The sequence below is a fragment of the Acipenser ruthenus genome, chromosome 5 (assembly GCF_902713425.1).
Source record: "Acipenser ruthenus chromosome 5, fAciRut3.2 maternal haplotype, whole genome shotgun sequence".
Taxonomy (NCBI): Eukaryota; Metazoa; Chordata; class Actinopteri; order Acipenseriformes; family Acipenseridae; genus Acipenser; species Acipenser ruthenus.
Window position 1 is genome coordinate 26784835 of NC_081193.1, and position 26230 is coordinate 26811064.

General features: G+C 39.9%; 1 protein-coding gene across 4 annotated transcripts in view; it reads right to left on the reverse strand.

Annotated features, from left to right (window-relative positions):
* fam135a (family with sequence similarity 135 member A) overlaps nucleotides 1–26230 on the reverse strand; it is a 79274-nt gene that overhangs the window by 45906 nt on the left and 7138 nt on the right. For 2 of the 4 annotated variants that reach the window (XM_034004612.3, XM_034004610.3), the window contains exons 1-3: nucleotides 7714–8053; nucleotides 4480–4581; nucleotides 181–309 (exon numbers count right to left, since the gene is read on the reverse strand). In XM_034004612.3, coding sequence (XP_033860503.2) covers nucleotides 181–257 — 77 coding nt within the window. In that variant the 5' untranslated portion in view covers nucleotides 258–309; nucleotides 4480–4581; nucleotides 7714–8053. Of the gene's footprint in view, nucleotides 1–180; nucleotides 310–4479; nucleotides 4582–7713; nucleotides 8054–26230 lie in introns of those variants that run through there. The other 2 variants (XM_034004611.3, XM_059023920.1) reach the window with 2 other exon arrangements.

Genomic DNA, 26230 nt, shown 5'->3' on the forward strand with positions numbered 1-26230 from the left:
GAAACTACTTCAGATTTCATAATTCACATCAGAGAGTCATAAATCGGGGATAGAGATGCCGGTACAGTATGTAACTCAAAAATGCCTCACGGTTTCTAACACTGGCCTAGCTTGTTTTTGTTTTGTTGTGATTCTATTTTCAGTTATGTGGAATGTAATAAACGAGAACACTGCACTTACCCTCTCTGGAATAGATCCACATTGTAGAACTTGTGAAGCTCCACAGAGAACTCCACTGTTGCCTGCACCTCACTCATGGTTCAATGGAGAAGTAGAAGATAAGTGTTGTTTACATCACCGGCCTCCTACCTGTGAGAAGAAATTCCTGTATCAAATCATAAGCATCATAAACCACAGCTACTATCCTTTTTAAACAGGAGTTTCAATAACAATACTATTCATTAAAAAATACCTTATTTTAGGTTGTCCTAGAGGCAACAAACAAAGCTATATTATGATCCTACTGTTCAGGTCACACAATTGAAGGTATTGAGTGTGCATTATAGGCAAACAAAGGATCAAAGTGAAGAGTCTGGCAAATTACTGCACTGGATAAAGGGCCAGGTTTTTCAAGGAGTGCTTTCCAAATTTTTTTTTTTCATTTTGGTGATTAAGAGCTGGAGCTTCCTAGCAGGTGGGAGGGGATAATTGCATTAAGATTACTGTGGTTTGAAAAAATGAGAAAATATAGCATACAGTATTAAATGTAGAGAATATAAACTAATTACCCCAATGCACTTATTGCATTTAATGCCTATGTAATGTTTGATTAAATTGACATTAACAGTTCACAAGACAGAATCAGCCTAAATAATCATAACCCAGAAATCAAGCAAAAGTAGGTCCCCATGGGCTAACTTTTTAGAACCTCAATCATTTATATTAAATATGTACTTTTGCTGCTACATCACAATTCAATGAGCGTGATTTAGGACAGACATACAGTATAACCTAGACCCAATTGTAACAGTATTTTGAGAAGTACTGGAATGGCTGTTTAGAAGGCATGCCCATTATACTGCAGTCTCCTGCTTGCAGCCTGAAAAAAAAACCTCTACATAAGGGGTAGGTTACAATAAACATTTACATAAAACTCAGTTAAAATAGTATTCACAAAGTTGAAGATTGCATACTATAGCTGAGAGACAAAAGGAGTTTAATGAATTACTTCAGGAAAGAAAAATAGGGCCATGTCTCCACGGTTCACTTCTACATATCCATGACCTGATTTTAGAAAACATTCCACATAGTGATACACTAATATGCAAACTAAAGAATCCCAGGCAGTAACTCTAACCCAGATTGGAGTTTTCAATACAGTGATTACAGCATGGCCACTCCACGCTGTCATGATTGTATATTGTACATTTACAAGAGCAGACATTCCTGAATTAACAGTTTAAATCATCACAATACTATAAAACATGCATGCCACGGACAGTGGCCTGCTGTAAACACTGTAGTTCATTAGTAATGATACCAAATCAGGCTTTGTTGTACTAAGTAAACTATGCAAGACCTCACATCCCTATTGTTCACTGTAAATACAAACAGAAGTGACAGCTTTTACCCTTTTGAACAGCAAACGACGTGGATGTTTTTTTTTTGCTACTAACATTATGGAAAACAAAATGTTATGAATTGTATGTTTTTCTAGCTATAAATATGTAGGCCCTGGGTGCTGCACAGTGCTGAGTTTCCATTGAACAGTTAAAAAAAAACAATAAATAAATAAAGTAAAATGTCTAAACCATGGCCCATTTCTTCTAGCATTTGCACGCATTATACTTGGGACCATCCCATGAAACATGAGTCTGTTTTGTTATAGTTCTACAGTCATCAATATCAAACAAATGTTCAAGATTTTTCTGTTGATGGGGTCTATCCAAATACGTTTGCTAATGAAAAAGGAATCTGGCTTGTCAGTACTTTGATACTGAAGGGCTAAAGTAACAAATCCATTCAATATATCCACCATTCTCTCTATCTTCTCTTAATTTCCAAATGTTTCCTTTAGTCCTGGTCTCGATTTTGCTCTTGAAAGAGTGACAAGGATTAACTTTAAAATTTTCATTTTGTGAAAAACCAGCATGAACGCATGGCTACTGGACACCAGCAGACACCCATAGTACAAGCATCACACTATTACAATCATATCTCATTGTAGATCATTCATTTATACCTCTTGTAGGAAACTTGTACTGTATATCAACATTATATACAATGCTATGGTTATTGTGTTAAATTTAAGATATGCACTGGCACCTGACCCATGTAATGGATTAGTAACACTTGATTTGCAAGGGGGTACCCTTGGCTTTGTGCAGTAGAGATTTTTGCTATTTACTTTAATTAGGAGTGTGATCATTTTTCAAAATGTATTTTGTACAGTAACCTAAAGTTTTCAAAGCCTTGGTTATCACTCTTTAGAGTAAAACCTAGTGATGGCGACTATTACTTTTACAAGTTGATTCAATTATCAATTCAATATTTGAAAATAATCCAGATTACGATTATCGATTATTCAAATAACATCATTCTTAGGGGGGAAAAGTCACAAAAAGGTTCCTGATTAAACGTTTTTATTTATTTCGAATTAAAAACTACAATAAAACTTCAATAACTTTTTTCAAGAGCACTTTCAAACCTACAAAACATACAGTATGCATATACTGAAGTCACTACTAAATCAGCGTAACCAATATAAACAATACTACAACAGAAACCATTTTTAAATAAAGAAAAGCACACACAATCTGACAAAGCACTCTCTTGCGCTCAACTGCCTGAAATCTTCTCTTAAGCTCTTTTGAATCCCTAACTCTCTAGGGTTGATAATGCTGCAGAACAGAAAATAATAATAATAATAATAATAATAATAATAATAATAATAATAATAATAATAATAATAATAATAATAATAATAATAATACATAGCTGGAAGTTTATTAACTCATTAAATATAATTTAATACAAGAAAGAATGGCAACCTGAAACTAAATATTACAAAAATAATTGTCAGTAATTAATAATTACAATTATTTTTACAATCTTTTGTTTCAGGTTGCCATTCTTTCTTGTATTACATTTCATTTAATAATATTAAATGAAACATAATACAAGAAATAGTAATTTTAAACATTTTTGTTTATTATTTTAAAAAATATATATATACTGTATATATATTTATTAACCTGTCTCGCTGACTAAACTAAAATGATAAAACAACACAACAATAAAAGATACATACAAGTGAAAGTCCCAGTAAAACAATACAATAACTCTGGGGAGTTCACTTAAATACATAGTTATATCACCATCCATGAACCTTCGTTTCAGTTTCGAGGGCGATTGATCTGATATGGACTGACCCTACATTTATATAATTTAATATCCACCGCCTTAGGTGTAGGAGATGACATTCTGCATTAAGTATTAATTATGTATTTGATTATAAGTTACTTTACTTCTATGTTTTATTTTCATATTTTGATACAGCTTAAAGCACATGTAACTAGCTAAGCAAGACATCTGCAGAGCCAAAGTTAGCAGGTGTCTAAGCAAGATGTGTGAACACCACAAACAATGGACTAGTTTGAAACAGTTTCTAACAGATTAGGTTAAGATAGTCTGTAAAATGCTTAAATGTGACGCACTATAGAACGTGATAGATTTGGGCAAGTTCCCCCCCCCTTACCAGGAAGTGTGTTGAAGGTGTGTGATAGCAAGGTGATCCATACTGATTGGAAGAGAGTATAAGAAATGGGGTGGAAATGTTAACATAGTCCTAGTATTTAATATAATGTTTTTGTTTGAATCGTCAGTCAATTCTTTTATTTTACTCCACAGATGTCTGTGTTATGATACAAACGTATACATTAGGGCATGCTGTGACCTGTGCGTCTTTGCTTGCTTGTATCTAATGTTTATACGATTGTATTAATATTATTTTCCTTCATACACATGAAATATTTTTGATAAAAATATCATTCGTCAAATTTATTTCCCTACAAAGGTGATTGATAAATGTGTAAAGAAAATGCAAATAGTTTGTATTTATGAACAATATTTGAACACTCGCTCACCTTCTTTCTCTGATAAGTATTTATAACGAAGAGTTCTGATACGCTACACTCCCTGTATGTTTTTGTTTGTGACGCTGTTTGTATGCATTATGGAAGCTTTACAGGAGGGCGGGTCTTGAGGTTCCCTTGACTACAGATCCCATAGTGAGAGCAGCTTCAGTGGTTGCCTGAAGCGAACCGCTGGAATTGAAAGTGGCTGAAATGTGGAAGTAACTTTTATGAAGAGTGACCATAAAGAAAATGTGAAGTTTTATAGTATAATAATTGAAACTGTGCAGTTTATTAATTGTTCGAAGTTGGTTTCGGTGTTTAATTTAATAATCGGAAATGAGCTGTATTTTCGATTAATCGCTCATCACTAGTAAAACCTTGCTGTGTTATTTGTTCCACTTACCTGTTGTACCTCCTGTGAATATGGTTGCATCTTATCATGACGAATGACAATTCTCCCTGTTCCTGTTATCCATAACTCCAGTCACAGACACATTCTTTACAACTGAACAAAATAAAACATCATTCATGTTTATTCACTTTGCAGCTGGGTCAAAAGCAAACAAACTAAAGCCCCTTTCACACTGGCACTCCTACCAGGGTCCAGACCCAAATTCTGGCTACCCAGGTCACAATCCCAAGTCGTGTGAAACCATGTACCTGAGTCGCACCTTGGTTGACCCGGGTCCCAGCGACCCACCTCAGGATATGGGTCGACATACTTTGACCCGGGTTGAGAGAGACAAAATACATGATGGCCATTCTTAAGCCGGTGAAATAACAAACAAACAGACACGCCTGCATGAAGGTTTCACTTCCACAAAGAACGTTTTTGTTTATTCTGTTTAGCCATATTTTTGTTCTTTGAGACACACCACAAGCCAGATTGCAGCAGGCATGAAGAAACATTTTCAACATTTTGGCTGACGGTTCAATCCAGAGAAGCTTGGATGGAAGCGTCCGTAACAAGCTGCTTCCAGGGCATTGATACACACATTGTTTACTTGCGTCTGTCACCAAGATCAACCCTGCTTTATCAAAAGCAGTGTGAAATCGTGTAGCCAACCTGCATGACACCGGGTCCTGACCCAGGTAGAGCATGCCAGTGTGAAAGGGGCTTAAGTTGTAATATACAGTCGTCTCCAGCTAAGAGAACACCCCTCGGGAAGCAAGTGAAGTGTTCTCTGAGCAGAAGTGTTCTCCAAGACAGAGTTGACCACCAGACACAATATGAATCAATACATAAATAAATTATTATTATTATTATTATTATTATTTTTATTATTTATTTCTTAGCAGACGCCCTTATCCAGGGCGACTTACAATTGTTACAAGATATCACATTATTTTTACATACAATTACCCATTTATACAGTTGGGTTTTTACTGGAGCAATCTAGGTAAAGTACCTTGCTCAAGGGTACAGCAGCAGCATCCCCCAGCTGGGATTGAACCCACGACCCTCCGGTCAAGAGTCCAGAGCTCTAACCACTACTCCACACTGCTGTAAATATGTACTACTTGTCATCATGCATGTGCATCAACATATGAAATTAATAGAATAAGAGGAAAGCAATAGGCAAGTGTATGTTAATAAACTAGAATAATAAAAGTAACAGACAAACAAACGTTAATATTCTGTCAAACTAAATTAACAAATCACCCCTATACACATTAAAAAATGCAGCAGCAGCTCTAGATTAATTATGAATACATGCACAGGAGCAATATTCAAGACACGCACAAAATTAAGCAACTCACCAGAACGGAAAACACCAAATGTCTCGGCGACTTGTGTTTGATTCAAGTATTGTTCAAGAGCTCGAACAATTGCCAACTTTTAGTAGCAAGAGAAACAGCGGCGCGTTTCGACGTTTGTTTACATGTCATTTTGTAGCGATGAGGTTATCAGGTTACAAAACACTACTGTATCAGTTGTGAATGAATCGCTAGCAGTGCCAAAAAGATGTTATTTTAAGCAAAGTTCCTGTTCCTTTAGGCAGAGCATTCACAATGGGATCCACAAGGGTGTTCTCTTAGCCAAAGTGTTGTCTTAGGAGGTTTTCCTTATATGAGGAGACTACTGTAGCAGGTGCAAATGCTGTTTTGGGCTTGGGGAAAGACAATCACAGTTATAAATCTAAAACTGTAATTGTCGATGTCAACTAACATCACACCAAAGCTATAATCTGTAGACACTTTTAATGTACTAGAAGATTTGCTCCAGAATCCTGCAATTCAATGAAGAGGTTTAGTTTTGACTTTGCAGGACAAACAAAATACTAAAGTAAGTAATTTGATTACCATAGCAACATTCTACAATGTGGTAAAAACAGGAAGCCGGGATTTTCGAAGAAGAGACCATTCTTACTGTCTGAGTTCTTGTTTCTTCAGACAAGCCAACATCCTATTTGTCTGTGGCCTTGACAGAGGAAATGCAGCCCTGTGGGTTTCAGAGGTCTAGAGGGGGCAATTTTCTCGAAATAATGATTTCCGATAAAGTCACACCGTATTTTAATTTTTTTTTATTTAATGTTTATCCATGTTTTACCTGAAGACTTTTCTTTGTTTGTTTTTTTACGTGTATAACTTATCAAACATTTAAAAACATGTATTTTAATAAAATAAAGTTTCATAATCTAGATAAACTTGAACAAATGTTATTGGAGACTGACCCATTTAAGCTATTAAAAATGATTTCTAACCACATTGATAACAGATTAGCAGTACATATTACCTCACCCTCAAATCGGTAACTTAATAAATACAATTTGCTTACTCTACACTTGAGCAGTTTTTCACGGAAGCATGTGAGGAATATTCTGCAGTACTGAATATAATGTTGTGGCATGACGTTGTGACACCAAGGCTGTGATGTAATCTTTGACAATATTTTCACAGTAAATTAATGTGGTACTGTAGTATGTATGCTACATGCAAATAGTCTAAACACGGGAATGCATTTGGACATTATTTAATCACTTAAATAAACAAAAAGCTAAGCTCATCTCACCAGGAAATTCCAAAACGCACCTCTGGCAAAAAAAAAAAAAAGTTGTGAATTTGCAATTGAGATAAAAAAAAAAAAGTCATCGTTTCTGCAAGATCAAACAAGCTACATTCAGACTGAGTAATGTTAAAAACATCCATTAGAAATGGCTGCAAAACAACATAAAAATTGTTGTCAATTGTACAGCTAATTCATTAGCTTCGCGTAGACAGATAGATGGGTAAAATAAAACAGCAGACAAATGTACATTATTATGTTAAAACGTGTAACACTTCAAATTAATAATGTTTGCCTAGCATGCAGCAGTGAGTGGTAAAAAAGAGTATTACATTTCTAAATGCTTATTCTTCTAATAGTTTATACATATATATATATATATATATATATATATATATATATATATATATATATATATATATATATAACTAATTTAGACGGGGGGTACTTGGATTTCAAGCGCTGAAAATCAGTCACTGTCAATCAAAAACAGAAGAAACACGAAAGCGATTCAAGTCTTCGCAACAACAATTATGCCGACACGAAGTTAAGTACAGTAATAAAAGAAACAAAACAATGTCTAGATAAATAACGCGATCTTTATTACAACCCGAGAAATAAAGCGCTTACCATTACTAAGAAGCCCTCCATTGGCCGTAGCCGAGGCGCCGAGCTGGATTTTTACAAGTTGGCTGATTCCAGTCTCTTTCTCTGGCTTTCAGTTTACAGACACTGCCAGGAAAATTGATAATTCCTTTCTTCAACCACAGCCACGTTTGTTTACAAAGCTCTAACCTGTCACAGTAATGGCAATTCGGTTTTCTTTGTGAAACATAAGAATATCCTAAGATAGATTCAAGCCGCAGCTGTAGTCGTAGTTTGGTTGTTCGTGGCAGAGCGCTAGAAACTCTGCACTGTGTTGCATTGGCGAGGGAGGAGGAGCGTAGGAATTGAAGTTACACACAAGCATTAACTAAGCAACAATAAAATGTTGTAATACACAGCGTAAGTACACACCATCTCTTCATCACATCACACGGGGACAAAACAGACAAACCCCTATCAACAAACATTGTACAATTTTAAAGTGATTTGTCTTAATGGCACAGTTGAACAGTTGTCACTATTTCAAAGCACATTATTTGCTATAATGTTTTGTGCTAAGGACAACATACATATGTATGCATGGGTGACAAGTGATATTTTTAAAAATCTAATTTAAATGCAATATTTTTCTTGGGTGGGAATGATTAAAATTGAGACCCCAAACTTTCGAAAATGAGTCATGAGACTTAATAGGTATGTTTTCTGTATTTACAGGCAAAAGTAGTTATATTTGATTTCTAAAACCATACACAGAGTATAGGTTTAGTGTTTTAGGAGACATACATGTACCATTGTATAATGCTCTAATGATAACATAACAGTGTTGACTGTGCTGCTCTAACTAGTGGGATGAGTGATTCAACTGATAAGGGAGAGTGGGAACTAACGTGGGTCTACAGACAGTCTATGAATATCAGTCAGCTCTCTCAGGGGTGTATTTAAATAAACACAGGAATAAAGAATGGCTTGCTATCAATATTCATACTATTTACGGGACCAAAAGCATAATCAAAAAGATATGCAGCAGGTGAAAAGTTATTTTTGTAGAATAAGTTATTAGGTTTACCATCTGAAAATTAAATACAAATGGGTGCGTCTAGAGTATATTTTAGTATGTCGAGTAGAAATATGTTGTTTTTATAGTACTAGGTCTGTTTTCAGTTTGATTGGTGTTATCTGTTTTGAAAAAGTTAAAAAAAAAAAAGTCTGTCTTGACTCCAGTTGAACAAATGCATGGACCTCCGTTCAGGTGAATTGATCAGTCACTTACGCTACGAGGATGGAGCCATTTCATTCAAACATCTGTTTTGTGTTGGTACAACATTTTTTAAAAAACAAAACAAAACATGTTAAAAAAAAGAATACCATAAGTTCAGGTCTTGGAAAAAACCCAAAACATTTTTTTAACCACACACCAGTTGTTATTAAGTATTGTTCTCTCAATTGAAAGCTGCAGAGGCTCCAATATTAGACAAAGTCACTGTAACTGGAGCCAAATCCTAGCTGAAGAGCCATTTAGCTCATTCACGTGAATTGAAAGTGCCTGGGGGAAATGCAGAGTCAATAAGCATTGGTATCTATGTCTATTTCCTACCGATTTTTGGTACCACATTCTTTAGATATTAATTTCTCCTGCGAGTCTCTATAAAACTAAGGTATTCTAACACATAAGATTTAGTTTCATATGTGTAACATTAGTGTTGGGCTTTTACATGGAATGTATTGGTGACCACCAATAAGCCTTAAAGAGTAAGTCGTGGGGTTGCAAAAAATATAGCGTTACACATCCCCATGTGTTGCTACAACTGCTTCAATAATACATGTAATCTTTCTTTTCAACATCCTGACAACTTTCTACATTTAAAACTTTAAACTCTGTTTCAAAGTTATTTTCAAAATGGCTTCTCTAGTGCACTGGAGTTGAGATCTGTCCTCAGTCTAAATCAATGCAGGAAGAATGATTAAAAATAAATAAATAAATAAACATAACAACTGCTCTGTTTTTTCTGTTCCGTACCACATCATGGATCGTTATTGCTGTGTTATCTGTTTGACAATGTGGGCAATAATCCTTACACGATCAGTGCACAAGAGCGGACGTATGGAAAAGAGCTTTGGAACAGACTTTAACGTTGTAAGTGTAAAAAGTTTTGATGTTAACAATGAAAAGAAAAATTACAGATATGTTATTTAAACAGCTGTAGCAACACGTGGGGATGTATAATGCTATTTTTTTTGGAACCCTTGTAAAGTGTTTATTTCTGGTAAAAGTAGTAATTCAATCAGTTTTGTTCATTATAAAGTCGAATATATGAATGTTTGTTTCAAGCACATGTATTATTAGACTTTCGTCTACTTAGTAACAGATCAGTGAAGCAATTGATTTTGCAGCATAGTGTATGAGAGCTTACCAGCATGCATGTGTCATGGTGCAATAGTTTTTTTGAAGAATTATTTCAGGTAATAATTTCTTAATATTGTTTTTAAAAGAATGGTAACTATATGTTTAACAATTCTGTTTTGTTACTATTCACTTGAAATGTATTTGCTTACGATTGTAAGTCACCCTGGATAAGGGCGTCTGCTAAGAAATAAATAATAATAATAAATAATAATAATATTCAGTGTTAATACTTTGTCATACTTTTTATGACTTGATCTCGATGTTACCATGTGCTGGCCTGTCTACCCAGCTGCTTTATTTCACTTCAGCACAAGATGAATGGGTTGGTTAGTATTTCAAAATCTGTAATGTACAGTACCTGCTTCATTGTAGTGCAATTTGGAAAACAGAGTGACATTGGGTAAAGCAGATTTCCAAGGGGCATAATTTTGTTTCCCTACAACTTAAAACAATATTTGGGAATGTAAACAAACAAACAGATAGTAAATACAAGATATAGGAACCTTCCATTCTAAACCATGTCCTTAATTACTTATTTGAACCCATTAAACCTCTATTTGGGTACTAAACTATTGTTTCATTATACTGTACCTTTTAAAACTGGAATAGAAGGGCTCTCCAGGACCAGAGTGGCACACCCCTAAACAAACATGAATTTGGATATTGCAGCTTTAACATAACATTGGTGGTGATGTGGCTTGCTCCATTCAATAGACATACTGTAACAGGGGCCCTTATTGTACAAAAGTAACTATTGCAAGACTTTAATACTATTGCATTGTTAGTGCCACATGTATTTGAGCAATAGGTTGTGTTAGTACAGTACAAAGTAAGTACTGTATTAATAACATAATCAGTAACACCTTTGTATTTTCTTAATTAAGAACAAAGCAAGCATGTATTTAGGTTCAAACATAATGTTAAGAGCTGTTATTGTATCTCAGTTTTGGGGGGAAGTATGAGAAAGCATTCACTGATAAGCATTTTCTCACTATGACTATGCATTGCTAGGAGATGGGAGTTTATTTACACAACTGTTGTATGACACGTTGCGAATCTCTAGTCCATTGTGCTTTTGAAGGGAAGAGAAGAAACTGGTCACATGACTTATCTTTGCACAAGGTGAGGTTAGGTTAGGTTAGGTGGTGATCAATGTTATCTCCTGTACCTCCCACTAGCCCCCCCACACACACACATTTGTTTTTCTTATCAACATGTTAATTAATGTACATGTTTAAATAAAATTACACCAGATTTTTATTTTATTTTATATACTTCAGTTATTTTCCCTTTATGTGTTAAAAAATTATAGAAAAAAGTTTTATAAAAATAAGTCTTAATTAAAGACTGAAAATATGGCTCACAGCTTTTTCAAATATTATTTTGTTTACATTTGTTATGTGAAAAATAAAGGCAGGTGGATACATATTTTTTTTAAAAAAACCTTTAGCCTGTTTGTAATTTCTATATAAAGTTTGTTTGGGTGATCAAATGCAGATGCTCCTCTAGCAGTGAAAATGTATCTTTTCCACCAAATGCTTTGTTCACAGAATAGAAATGACAAAACAGTAGTGAACAGTATTTGAAATTTCAGCATGAAAGTATAGGTTTGTATTCTTATAGTAATGTATTGATTAAGGGAGTTCAGCTATCCTTTTATTATTTTCAACCTAAAAATTCATGTTCTGTTTTGTGTATATCCAAGCCACTGGAACTCCCTTCCAGTACTATTACATTAAAACACTGAGGGGTAGGTGTAGATGGGCTAGTTGCAGTGCAAACATACCGCAATTCTTGTATACGTTTTGTCGTATGTACTAAGAGAAAATATGTTAATGAAAAGAGCTGCAATATACTCATTTAAATATTTGTTGCGTCTTCTTAGCAAGATCTCTAGCATTATTTTCAAATAAATAGCAGGAGATGAGTTGTGGTTTGCTACAGTAGAGGGTGCCCGAAGAATAACGTCTATACATACAAGGGTTGAAGAACTAAAATAACATTTTTTTTTGTTCGTTAAATGAAAACAATCTAGCTGTACAATGCATTGTGTTCCATCTTCATTTTACCTATTGTAATACTGTTATATATATATATATATATATATATATATATATATATATAACGTTACAATATACAGTATATATATATATATATATATATATATATATATATATATATATATATATATATATAGTAACGTTCGTCAGGTTTGAGCAAAGGCTCATACCCACCAGACACAATGCGACAAACGGAACTGTGCAGCAATGCGTCAAAATTAACACAACCTATACTTTTGATAAGTATTTCACACAACAGGCGACGAGACAGGTGACGCAGGAGTGGCACCAGGGCGGCACTGGAGCGACTCGAAATAAATAGGATAGAATCCTATTTTTGGCGATTTGACATGCGTCAACTAGGGCATTGAGCAATCAGAAAACAGCTTCAATGCACGTGGTCCAGCAGGATGAGGCAGTATCCAAAATTATACTGCACTTGAACATAAGCTACAGTGCTCACTACAAGTTGGGTGGCGGTCCCAATACTTGCTGCCTAGTATCATTAAACTGCTCTGAATGTGTTTTTCCATATCAGCAGCAAGTATAATATTGTAATCACACATCAAAAAGATCAAAGGGTCAGTAAGGTATATGATGTATTAACATCATATTACCATTTGGCAGAGGAGATCCAAAAGAGAGTTATACATGAAACAGAATTTCTCTCTATGTCATATGTTCAACAACGTGACATAGAATTGTTGTTGGATGAAGGAATTGAAGCTCCTGAGTACAGAACTGAGAGTCTTAAGAATAAAATCTGTCATCCCTTCCAAAGATTTTTTGCCTTCTGGCATCCCAAATTTTGAAGTCAAGCATAAACTATGTCGTCGTGGTTTCTGATCAGGCCATCTATGCAAAAGCAGTAGCTGTCATCTGAAAGAACCCTATGGAATTCAAGCGCTTTGTGCCTTGCATGGGAGGTTTTCACATAGCATGTACCCTACTGTAATAGGGAAACGCTTTGCAAATGCTGGACTCAGGGACAACCTTCTAGAATCTGAAATCATTGGATTGGGATCTATCAATGGAGTGCTAGAAGGCCGTCACTACAACAGAGCTGTCTGCATACATAACGTTATGATGGAAGCCCTAATGCCACTTCAGTGTGAAGCATTTTGACAATAGCTTGAGGAATGCAATCACGATGACACAGAATTTCAGCCATTAGTAGATGTTATTAGGGAGATTCGAGGGCAGTTCAATGCCCAAGTTTGATGCTTTACATCAGTCATTCCTAGAATTCTGTAAGATCGACAATGGCCTAGTGGCAGAATTCTGGCGCTCCTACATAGAAATGGTAACTCTGCTTTTGTCATTTATCAGGGCAACTCGAGAAGGCAACTAGGAAGCATATTTGGACTGTGTGAAAGATATGCTCCCCTGGATGCACTCTTATGACAGGACCAATTATGCATGCTACTTGCCTGTGTACAGGCGCTCCTCGACTTACAACACTTCGACTTACGACGCACGGCACTTAAAACTCTTTTGCATTATTACTTTACGATATCGATACGGCATTTACGACACGGCGAGACACGAGCCATGCGTCATGTGCACACGCTCGGTGTCCGAACCGCAGTACCTGTCGTGGGCGCCCTGACTCCGGCACTTAGCATTTGTTTGTTTATGCATTGTGGCAGGATGGCCTGCAGTGGTGAGGTGTGGTGACGTCACAGACCAGGAAGTAACTGAACCAAAACAGTGGATGGGCGGGTGAAGCTGAATGTAACGGCACTCAGCGTGGATTTATTAAATAAACAAACCAAAAACAAAAGATTTAAACAATAACAAAACACAAAACAAAAAGGCGCGATGGCCAAACAAACAGAAACAAATATATTTTTAAAAATAGCAATTGTTCTTTTTATATTCTCCTCGCTTTCTCTCTCCGCTCTCCGGTACTCTCCTCTCTACACTCCACCCCACAGCACGGAGAGCTGCAGGTTCTTATACTCTGGCCGAGGGGTTAACTAGCTGTTAATTATCTTATTACCCCTCGGCCACAGTCTGCACGCGTTTGGTAAGGATGCGTGACTGTCAGCTAGTTAAATAATCAGTAGCTGATCAGTCACGCATCCTCACGGGTTTTAAATTATAAATAATAAAAAATATGCGGCGCTGTTATCCACGCCGCAAACAATAATACAAATAATAATAAATAGGGGCGGGACACTCCGCCACACATGCCCCCCCTTGTGCGCAGCACACATGACCTTTTCGGCCACCTCCCCCCCTTATTCCCTAAAGACGGGACACTCCGCCACACATGCCCCCCCTTGTGCGCAGCCGCATGGTAGGACTGGTAGCGACCCCAGGCAAAACAGGACCCTCGGGAGGCGACGGCAGCAGCAGCGGACCCTCGGGAGGCGACAGCAACAGCAGCGGACCCTCGGGAGGCGAACTCGGGAGGGGAGCCCCTGGCCATGGAGGCGGCAGCGGGAGCTCCACTTCTCCCTTGAACCCTGTAACTGGTGGCTCTCCAGGTGATGCAGAGCAACAGGCAGCCCCAGGCGATGCGGAGCAACAGGCAGCCCCAGGCGATGCGGAACAACAGGCATCCTTGGGCGGTGAGAGGCAGGCATCCTTGGGCGGTGCGAGGCAGGCATCCTTGGGCGGTGTGAGGCAGGCATCCTTGGGCGGTGCGAGGCAGGCATCCTTGGGCGGTGCGAGGCAGGCATCCTTGGGCGGTGCGAGGCAGGGCAGGAGCAGTCCTTCCCATGACGGTGGATGTGGAACCAGCAGGTATTCACCCTCTGCTGGTGGAGGTGGAGATGGAACCAGCAGGTATTCACCCTCTGCTGGTGGAGGTGGGAGGGGCAAGCAGTCCTCCCATGGCGGTTGAGGTGGAACCAGCAGGTATTCACCCTCTGCTGGTGGAGCTGGGAGCGGCAAGCAGTCCTCCCACGACGGTTGAAGCGGAACCAGCAGGTATTCACCCTCTGCTGGTGGAGGTGGGAGGGGCAAGCAATCCTCCCACGGCGGTTGAGGCGGAACCAGCAGGAATTCACCCTCTGCTGGTGGAGCTGGGAGCGGTAAGCAGTCCTCCCACGACGGTTGAGGCAGAACCAGCAGGTATTCACCCTCTGCTGGTGGAGGTGGGAGGGGCAAGCAGTCCTCCCACGGCGCTTGAGATGGAACCAGCAGGCATTCACCCTCTGCTGGTGGAGCTGGGAGCGGCAAGCAGTCCTCCCACGACGGTTGAGGCGGAACCAGCAGGCATTCACCCTCTGCTGGTGGAGGTGGGAGGGGCAAGCAGTCCTCCCACGGCGGTTGAGGCAGAACCAGCAGGCATTCACCCTCTGCTGGTGGAAGTGGAGAGGGAACCAGCAGGTATTCACCCTCTGCTGGTGGAGGTGGAGATGGAGGTGGCAGGATGGCTTGCAGTGGTGCGGTGTGGTGATGTCATGGACCAGGAAGTAACTGAAAACAAAAGATTTAAACAATAACAAAACACAAAACAAAAAGGCGAGATGGCCAAACAAACAGAAACAAGTATATTTTTAAAAATAGCAATTGTTCTTTTTATATTCGCCTCGCTCTCTCTCTCTCTCCGCTCTCCCGTACTCTCCTCTCTACACTCCACCCCACAGCACGGACAGCTGCAGGTTCTTATACTCTGGCCGAGGGGTTAACTAGCTGTTAATTATCTTATTACCCCTCGGCCACAGTCTGCACGAGTTTGCTAAGGATGCGTGATTGTCAGCTAGTTAAATAATCAGTAGCTGATCAGTCACGCATCCTCACAGGTTTTAAATTATAAATAATAAGAAATACGTGCCGCTGTTATCCGCGCCGCAAACAATAATACAAATAATAATAAATAGGGGCGGGACACTCCGCCACATGCATGTAAGTGTTTTTTTAGAATTTATTTGCCCTTAACAATGTCTGATAAGAGCAATGGACTCAAAACGAAACCTAAGCTGTGAACTCTGTCACATCATGAGGGGCTTACCTTCAGATGATCGTAGCTCCGGCTAGGAGTACCGCATACACACAATAAATACGTCATTGGAAAGCCCCTAGTCTGTACTTTTAAACAAGCCAGGTAGATGGCTTTTAAGGTTATGCTATTTTTTTTCTTCGTCTATGATTTTGCCATTTGTGTCTCTTAGACATTTAACCTCCTCTTTGAATGTTCTCTTGCTGTTATAATATTGGAAAAACATTTTGGAATTGGTTTTAGCCCCCTTAGCAATATTGATTTCTATCTCTCTCTTGGCCTTTCTAACTTCCTTTTTGACTTGTGTTTGCAGTTCCAAGTACTCTTTCTGTGTACTTTGTTTTTGGTCCCTTTTAAATGCTCTGTAAAGTGCCTTTTTTCACTGAATATTTTTTTTTTAATTGATCTATTAAACCATTTTGGCCATTTTGTTTTAGATTTAGATTTGTCTACTTTTGGGATGTAATTGTTTTGCGCCTCTAGTACTACATTTTTAAAAAACAGCCATCCTTTTTCTGTGGATGTTTTCTCTATTTTACTCCAATCTACTTCTGTTAGTCTCTGTTTCATATCTTCATAGTTTGCTTTTCTAAAATTGTAAACCTTAGCTTTAGTCATTACTTTTGGGTTTTTAAAAAACACTTCAAATGAGACCATGTTGTGGTCTGAGTTTGCCAATGGCTCTCTGACCTCTGTTTTAATTATTCTGTCTTTGTTATTTGAAAAGACTAAATCATTTGTCATTTCCACCATTTCAATGTCGTCCGTCGTGCTCCCTACCGGGTTTTCCCATTTTATATGGGGGAAGTTGAAATCCAATCCATTAGTATGGATTCTCCTTTTCTATACGCATTTCTAATGTCATTGTATAACAGATTATTTTGCTCGGCGTCTGAATTAGGCGGTCTATAGCATGCTCCTATTATTATTCCCTTTGAATTTCTGTCCATTATTCTGACCCATATTGATTCGGCGTTGTTTTCTTTGTACATATTTAACACCTGGGCTTCAAGACTATTTCTTATGTATAGCGCTACCCCTCCGCCTCTTCTGTCCTGCCTGTCTTTCCTATACAGTGTGTACCCACTAATATTATATTCGTCTCCATCACTCTCAGACAACCAAGTTTCTGTAACACCTATCACATCGTAGTTACTTGTTAGGGCAGTAGCTTCAAGTTCTAACATTTTGTTTCTCAGACTTCTAGCATTAAGATAAATATATTTAATAGCTGTCTTACCTGAGTTGTTGCCTTTGTTTTGATGTGGTCTCCCTTCTGTTTTTTTGTTTTCTCCCCCCTTCCTTTCTAGTTTAAATGCTTCTGGACCTCCTCAAGGATCCTTTCTCCGAGTAGATTGGTTCCCTTTCTGTTTAAGTGCAGTCCGTCCCACCTATATAGATGGTCCTTGTTGTAGAATGTGCTCCAATGCTCAAGAAAGATTAAGCCTTCCTGTGTTTACCACGATTTCAGCCATGCATTTTGATTTTGTATTTCCAGCTGTCCATATGGTCCTTTGCACCTTGCAAACAGTATCGCAGAAAATACAACAGTTTTGGTCTTGTCTTTTAATTTCCTTCCTAGCTCTCTGAATTTGTTTTGCAGGGATCTTGGCCTGTCTCTTCCAATGTTGTTTGTACCGATGTGGACGATTACTACTGGGTCGTCTCCTGTTCGTTCTAGGAGCCTGTCCACGTTCTCAGTGATGTGCTTGAGAGGCTCCTGGAAGGCAGCACACTGTTGTAGTGAGGGGGTCCAAACTGCGAACTGAACTTGCTGTGTTTCTCAATATGGAGTCCCCAACAAGCATGACCTCCCTTCTTTTTGCTGCCTGGACAGCACTGTATATAGGGTCCTGGATGTTGTTCCTTTCATTCTCTTGATGTTGGTTTTGGTCATCGAAATTTTGAAGTGGCTCAAATTTGTTGGATGTTTGGATTTCTGGTGGCTGTGTTTAACGAAGTTTCTTTTTTTCCCTGCTTCTGCTTATCTGAACCCAGCTGTTTCGACCCTCTTCCATCTCCCTGGTGTCTTTCAGTCTGCTAGGGGTGCAGACTTCCATGAATTGTGGGTGTGGCAGCTCCTCAAGCTCCTGTTGCTGTCTCATTTCCTCCAGCTCCATTTCTAGCACACTTACTAGTTTAAGCAAGTCCTGGATTGTGCAGCACTTTACACACACTGCCTGTACTGGTCTCAGATGGTGACACTATAAGAGAGTCGTCCTGATGCTTACAATCATGTCAAAAATGTTGTATTTCTTCTTCAATGTCATTAGTACAGGTTCCCATTGACCAGGCCATTGACCAGACCATCAACAAAGACACAAAATCAAAGGGAGGCATTGTTGGTTTCAGTCTGCAAAAAGGAGCTGTGGAGCGATGGATGCTGACTGCACATGAACGGGTAAACATGACTGAAAACTGTTGGTACATGGCAGGAATAAATGACAATGAAAGCTACACAACACATAAAGAGACAAGCCAATCAAGGCTGAACCATGACAGTGACAAGGTTCTCAAAGTGCTTAATTCATTAAGGAATTTTGTCAACCCCTTTGAAAGTTTGGATGAACATCCAGGATAAAGGCAGGCCCTCAAGTCTCAGCAGACTTACTGCAAGTACACACAAAGGGCAAGGAAGCCTTATCTCAGTTTGTAAAGACGTGACTCTTAACAAAGGAAACTTCCTTTTATGCTCCACTCCCCAAGTTGAAGTTGAAATCCTTTGCCGATTTACAAAAAGCAGCCAAAGCCAAAGTCTCTGGGCACGTAGTCATCATCAAAGCTGATCGGAACCTCTTTGCACGAATGGTGGTAAATGCACAGACTTGTCAGAGGGATCTACGAAATGGGATGAAACATTCACTTGGACCTGTTCCTTAGGCGTTAACAACTGCAGATGGTATGTTGTGCAAAACTGCCAAGCGCAAGCTGGGTGATTTAATTGAAAAGGGTGTCAACCCAGCTGATGTAATTCCGTACCAGGCTGCATGTTTCTTCAATCTGATGGCTTTGCTGCAATCTATTACTCGCCTCCCGGAGCCTTTTGCTGACCTTGCCATGGTAGTTCTGGATAAAGCCTTACAGTTCTCCAAGGGATCTTCTCGAGTGGATATTGTTGCTGATGAATACAGAAAAAACTTCATCAAAGCCACTGTTGTCATACTAGCAGTGGAAGATGTGTGATTAAAATCAGCAACATTACCCAAACATTTCCAAAGCAATGGAAGAAGTTCCTATTCTATGATGCCAACAAGACAGCTCTTATCCAGTTCTTCCTTCATGACCAAAGATAAATATGCAGAAATGTTTGGTAGCCATATTATCTATTATGGATTGAGCATACACTGCCATAAATTTTATACCAACAATGGGAGGGTTTGGCATTAGGTTATAGAGGCATTGGAGTGTACACATGAGGAGGCAGATACTCGTATGTTTCTGCAATGCAAACATGCAGCTGATGAGGGAAACACCACTGTACTGATCAAGACTCCAGACACAGATGTGCTAGTCCTGGCTTGCTTTTTGCAGAAGGACATTCGTAAGAATTGTGATACACACAGGAACAAGAATACATGCCTGATTTTTAGATGTGAAAACTATGTGCGATTTCCATTACATGAGAGTAGATGTTAAAACTTCATGCTGGTTTGAACTCGGCTCTCGCCAAGATAAGCACCAACTAAGACGTAGCTTTACAGTAAACTAATGTGATCCATCTGTGTCTCCATCCATTTACGTTTCCTTCCATATGATGATGTAGATATCCTTCTGTCTGGTGTTAATGGCTGAAGTGTAATGCTGGCTCCAGGGATCAGCTTATTTTGCCTCCCTGGCGCATCAGCACACACAACGGCTGCGATGCTGGCTCCGGGGATCGACCACAGTGCGACCTCCCCAGCGCATCAGCATGACAACCGTCTGGATTGTGCTAAGTAGGGTACATCTCTGGGGTCTTCAAGTGGGCACCTTCCATCCTCAGTGTTTCGTCGACTAGCCCACGACACCACAAGAGGGCTCGACGGTGATTCTGGCGTCCCAGCATCACCCCCCTCCGTCCCCCACTCAACTCAGCCCAGCTTACTTACCTGAACATCAGCGTTTCTTTCTTTCTATTGTGCTTGAGATCCCTAGCCAGAATCTTTCCGTCTCAACCACAGCCAATTGCTGCTCCTCTCTGCTGCTTCAGATAAGTTCTTCACTGTGCGACGTCTCTGAGAAACCGGGTTGTAGAGTGTGCCACAAATCCTCGACAACCCACCTCCACTGGGTAAACCCGGACTCTCCATCCTCTCTGTTCCACTTCAGTGGCTAGTTGAGCATACCGCAGTTTCTTCCTCTCATACGCCTCATCTACAGCATCCTCCCATGGCACTGTTAACTCTACCAGGTGAGCAAGGCGTGCTGATCCAGACCACAAGACAATGTCTGGTCGAAGGTTAGTGGTGGCAATCTCAGGTGGAAAAATAAGCCGTTGACCAACATCTGCCAGAACTTGAGCATGTCTGTGTGTAAAGCTCGACCAGGAATACATGCTTTCACAGGCTGTGACACAACCAGTGCATTCCATGGAAAGGGGAAGAATGCAGGATATTGTCAGTCAATGAGCAAACTGGGGCAGAGTTTAATAGAAGCAAAGAGCTAATCAAGTTTTGTGAGGCTTTTGTCTGTTCCTTGAATGGTAAAGCAGGAGTTGATGTTATTGAGTGCTGTTACAAACTCTTCTGCAGCAGAAATCTTCATATCAACCAGTTACCACCATGCAGAGCTGCATTAAATAAGCACATACAAACGGCAAACTACCAGGCTGACATATGGAGATGTGCTCTTGAAGCCAAACCAACTATACCGGACCCTGCTGGACATGGGTGGACTGTGGTTGAAGGGGATCTCACTTTCAATTGGATAGATATCTTGACAGCTACAAATGCCCTCATGCAGCTTGTCAACTGTGGCTGTTCAGGGGAATGTAATGGAGTCTGTAGCTCCTGCATCACCAACATGCTAGCTTGCACAGAACACTGCAAGTGTGGGCAGAGCTGTGAAAACTCTATACATTGCCAAAGTGACCGATAATCTGAGGATGACAGTGATACTGACATATAAACAATTCTAACTTTGCTTTCCCACGACTGCAGTCTTTTTTGTACAGCAGTTATGGGGCAGAATAACCTGCAGCTAAGAAACAGGGAGGGTGATAGGATAATTTACTCCACCACTCAGTCTGTCTGTCTGTCTCTCTCTTTCTCTCACACACACACATACACACTCTCTCTCTCACTCACTCACATACATACACACTCTCTCTCTCTATCACACACATTTGTATTAAAAGACAATTCACAGTTCAGTGTTGGTTTGGAACTGGAGGACAACAACCCTTTCATAGATTTATTTATTTTGACCTCGATCATGCCTTAAAGGATGACTGTTTAAAGTACACATTTTTTGTTTAAAACCAGAGCTTGACTCCAGCACCCTGCTTTTATCGACTACAGTATTTGACCATAAATGCAATTTATACAGCATAAAAAAACCTAAAATCAGGATAAGCAGTATCATTATCTTTATAAACATGATACATAATACTTGTTTAAAGTAAACTGATTTTGTAGGTTGGTGAAACTGAATCCATCTCAGAAAATTAATTTTAAAAAAAGAAACGTATTTTCAGATATGATAAGTAAATTTAGAATATACTGTTGCCAAGCCAAACGGAAACTCAGCTTGGAATCTAGACATGTTAAGGAACAAAATGATACCAAAACCTTAGTCTGACAGGGGGGTGCAGCCATCTTGAAAATTTCTGGTCTTGGCCCATGGATTATACCGGGTTCTGCTGCAAACAACACACAAAATGGCTTCCAACAGACAGCACTATCCAAGGCTTGACATGTCCTATGAATACAGACACATTGTTTAGGACACTTCCTCCGTTAATTTGGATTGGATAGACTGATTTGTCCCAGCCTGCAATCCTCACTGAGTTTGCAGTGGAAATGTAACAATGCACACTACATTTCTGCTGCTGTAAGTGAATAATGACATGCTAATCCTTTTACTGTTCATGCTTTACTAGGGTCACTCCAGGTATACCTTTCTTTTGTGCTGTGTTTTAATCAGGCCTACCAAAGGAACTGAATAGCAAAAAAAAAAAAAAAAAAAAAAAAAACATTGCCTGTAGTATTTGATCTGTCCCAGTGGATGCATTGCCAAACTGATACCTAACATTCTTGTTCTTGAAATGTGGAGTCCTTTGCCTGTTGGAAAATTACAGCTTCCCCTTTCTTTCTTTCTTTAACAGTTACTTACATAGATCTGACCAATAAACGTCTATGTTGAAGTACTGTAGGCCTATCAAAAAGAGGCTGGTTTGTAGTGTTGGGACCCCAAATTGTATCCATTTGCAGAATAACTGGGTGGGATATTTGTTCTTCATTTTACCCCCAAAAATGTAAATGGTAGTCCAATGTACATCATCATAAACAAACGTAATGTCTCTTTAAATAATACGTGAAAAGATTTAATAAAATAAATAGTCGAATTAGATGAGTTTTCAGTGTTTTTTGGAAAGACATTGGGCTCTATGTACTAATATTACTTACGTGTTTGTAAATACTGTGAATTCGTAGCCTCTGTCCTTCGTAGAATTTTTGCATGCGATTTGCAGCTCCCATAATTATATCACTGCAAGTTTACGAATAGCATAAATTACTGTTCATGATACAGGAAAGATCCGAATTTGCATCTCATTATAAATAGATTCGCAACGCCTAAAGTCAAGATTTAGAACTTCCTTTTGGCAAAGATAAATGAGTGGTATAGTGAACAGAAATAAGTAATAGACAAACATAATAGTATCGAACTATGGCTTCCCATGGGTGACGGTTTGTCTGCGCGAGCCTTCTCGAGTCTGTACACAACACGTCATTACTCGAGAGAGTCAAAGGAGAGGCTGTCAGACTATGAATGTCTCCTTCACGCAGAAATTACCACAGAACAAAAAAAGAAATGGACATTAATGAGAATTTAATTATTAAAGTCAAAAAATATAATGTTTTTTATGATGCCAGTATCCGTGGTTATAAAGACAATAAAAAGAAAGATGCCATATGGTAAGAAATAGCAGAACAATTGAAAATGGATGGTATGTCTATCACTCTTTATTTCACCTTAATTTTAGTCAGTGACAGTGAGCACCATAAACTGGTTTCGTATTTCTGTAAAATGACACTTCTTTGTTTTAATAATGTTGACCAATAATAATAATCACATTCACAAACTAACTGAAGATTTTATTAAAACTGAAAATCAATACAAAAAAGTATATTAAACTAATTCTCAGTAATTACAAAGAAATGTGTAGATATATTCATTTTGAATAATTTACATGTTAACCAGATCACATATAAACATTCACTGTTAAATGAATAATAATTGAATTTTTTTAGTGTGTGGTGTACCCAGACTTTTTCTTTGTTTTATTTATTTTATTTTGTCTCCACAAAAGCAGACAGTGTTTTCTTTTCATGACTAGCTACAGTTGTGTTTTTTTTATGTACTTGTGCTGTATTTGTGTCGTTTGCTTCGCTCCTGGTGTGCATAGCCCTTAAGTCTAGGTCAGTGGCGTAGCTGTCAGCCATGTGCAAAAATCTTGATCTGTCACCAGCAACTCCCCCCCCCCCCCCCCCCCAGATTAAAATCTAGTGGTCTAGGTTAAAGTTTTTCATCAATCCCAAGGTTTTTCAGCAGGGGTCTCACTGGTGTGAACACTTTAGAGTTAACATGTCTGGCTTCTGCAGACTCCGACCTTGATTCAAATATGAATGAAAAAAATAAAGGAAAACAAATTTCCACAAAGACAAAATTGATTTGAAATTGAAAAAAAAAAAACAGAAAATATTCAACAATTCACAGGGCCAAAAAACATTAAGAAACAAAACATGGAAACAAGTAACGAACAAAGTTAATTCACTGGGACCAGAGAGATTTACTGGGCCAGAGAGGGGTATAGCTGCAGAACGAAGGCTCCCACAGTGTAGCTCTCACAGGGTAACTCACACAGGGTAGTGCTGCATGCGCAACTCGTAATCAACGTCATCATTATATGCTACAGCCCGATCACATGATAAGTGTCATAAATGTAGGTACTTAAACTAAGTTTATTTCATAATAACCTAACCCTAAACCTAAGGTTCGTGGGGTATTGGCAGTAATTTTAAATACACACAACAATAACCTAACCCTAAACCTAAGGTTGGTGGGGTATTATGATCACATGGTAGGGGTGTTGAGGGGGAATGAAGCACTGTGTAAATTACGAGTTGCGCACACAGCACTACCCTGTGTGTGCTACCCTGTGTGAGGTACACTGTGTGAGGTACACTGTGTGAGCAACCCTGTGTGAGCTACCCTGTGTGAGCTACGCTGTGTGAGCTACCCTGTGTGAGCTACCCTGTGTGAGCTACCCAGTGTGAGCTACGCTGCGTGAGCTACCCTGTGTGAGCTACCCTGTGTGAGCTACCCTGTGTGAGCTACGCTGCGTGAGCTACCCTGTGTGAGCTACCCTGTGTGAGCTACCCTGTGTGAGGTACCCTGTGTGAGCTACCCTGTGTGAGCTACCCTGTGTGAGCTACGCTGTGTGAGCTACGCTGTGTGAGCTCCCCTGTGTGAGCTACGTTGTGTGAGCTATGCTGGGTGAGCTACGCTGGGTGAGCAACCCTGTGTGAGCTACCCTGTGTGAGCTACCCTGTGTGAGCTACCCTGTGTGAGCTACGTTGTGTGAGCTATGCTGGGTGAGCTACGCTGGGTGAGCTACGCTGGGTGAGCAACCCTGTGTGAGCTACCCTGTGTGAGCCACCCTGTGTGAGCTACGCTGTGTGAGCTACCCTTTGCGAACTACCCTGTGTGAGCTACGCTGTGTGAGCTACGCTGTGTGAGCTCCCCTGTGTGAGCTACGTTGTGTGTGCTACCCTGTGTGAGCTACGCTGTGGGAGCTACGCTGTGTGAGCTCCCCTGTGTGAGCTACGTTGTGTGAGCTACGCTGGGTGAGCTACGCTGTGTGAGCAACCCTGTGTGAGCTACCCTGTGTGAGCTACGCTGTGTGAGCTACGCTGTGTGAGCTCCCCTGTGTGAGCTACCCTGTGTGAGCTACCCTGTGTGAGCTACCCTGTGTGAGCTACGCTGTGTGAGCTCCCCTGTGTGAGCTCCCCTGTGTGAGCTACCCTGTGTGAGCTACCCTGTGTGAGCTACCCTGTGTGAGCTACGCTGTGTGAGCTACGCTGTGTGAGCTCCCCTGTGTGAGCTCCCCTGTGTGAGCTCCCCTGTGTGAGCTACCCTGTGTGAGCTACGCTGTGTGAGCTACGCTGTGTGAGCTCCCCTGTGTGAGCTACCCTGTGTGAGCTCCCCTGTGTGAGCTACCCTGTGTGAGCTACGCTGTGTGAGCAACCCTGTGTGAGCTACCCTGTGTGAGCTACGCTGTGTGAGCTACGCTGTGTGAGCTACCCTGTGTGAGCTACGCTGTGTGAGCTCCCCTGTGTGAGCTACGCTGTGGGAGCCTTCATTCTGCAGCTATATACTCTTGTATGGTGCAAGACTGTGAAGTTACCCCACCCCTCAAAAAGAAATGAAAAGAAAAAAAAATGCTGGTCGCTGCTGCAGCACAACCTAAAGAAAACCTTTTGAAAATAAATACAACATTTTAATAAATCAATTATGTAGCAAGATTAATGAATTTCATTAATAACTCGATTTAGTTAATATTGAAACATTTGAAAGCTTCAGATTAGTGACAAAACGTATTAATCTGAGGCATCAATTCAATTTTTTTAATTAATGCCCCGAGGCAGAAGGGTAGGGCTCGCCCAAGCAAGGCAGCTGAACCGGAGGGAGCACGGCACGCGACGCAGAACGACATGGCTCCTCCAGGAAGGGGAGTGGATTCGGAGGGAGTGCTGCGCCCCGAGGCAGAATGGTAGGCTCACCCAGGCAGGGCAGCGGAACTGGAGGGAGCAAGGCCGGCACAGAACGACAGGGCTCATCCAGCCCGCAGGAGACAACAAAGATGCAACGCACACCTCACCCTGAAAGGCGGTAACAGCACGAGGGTCATGAAAGCAAAATGGC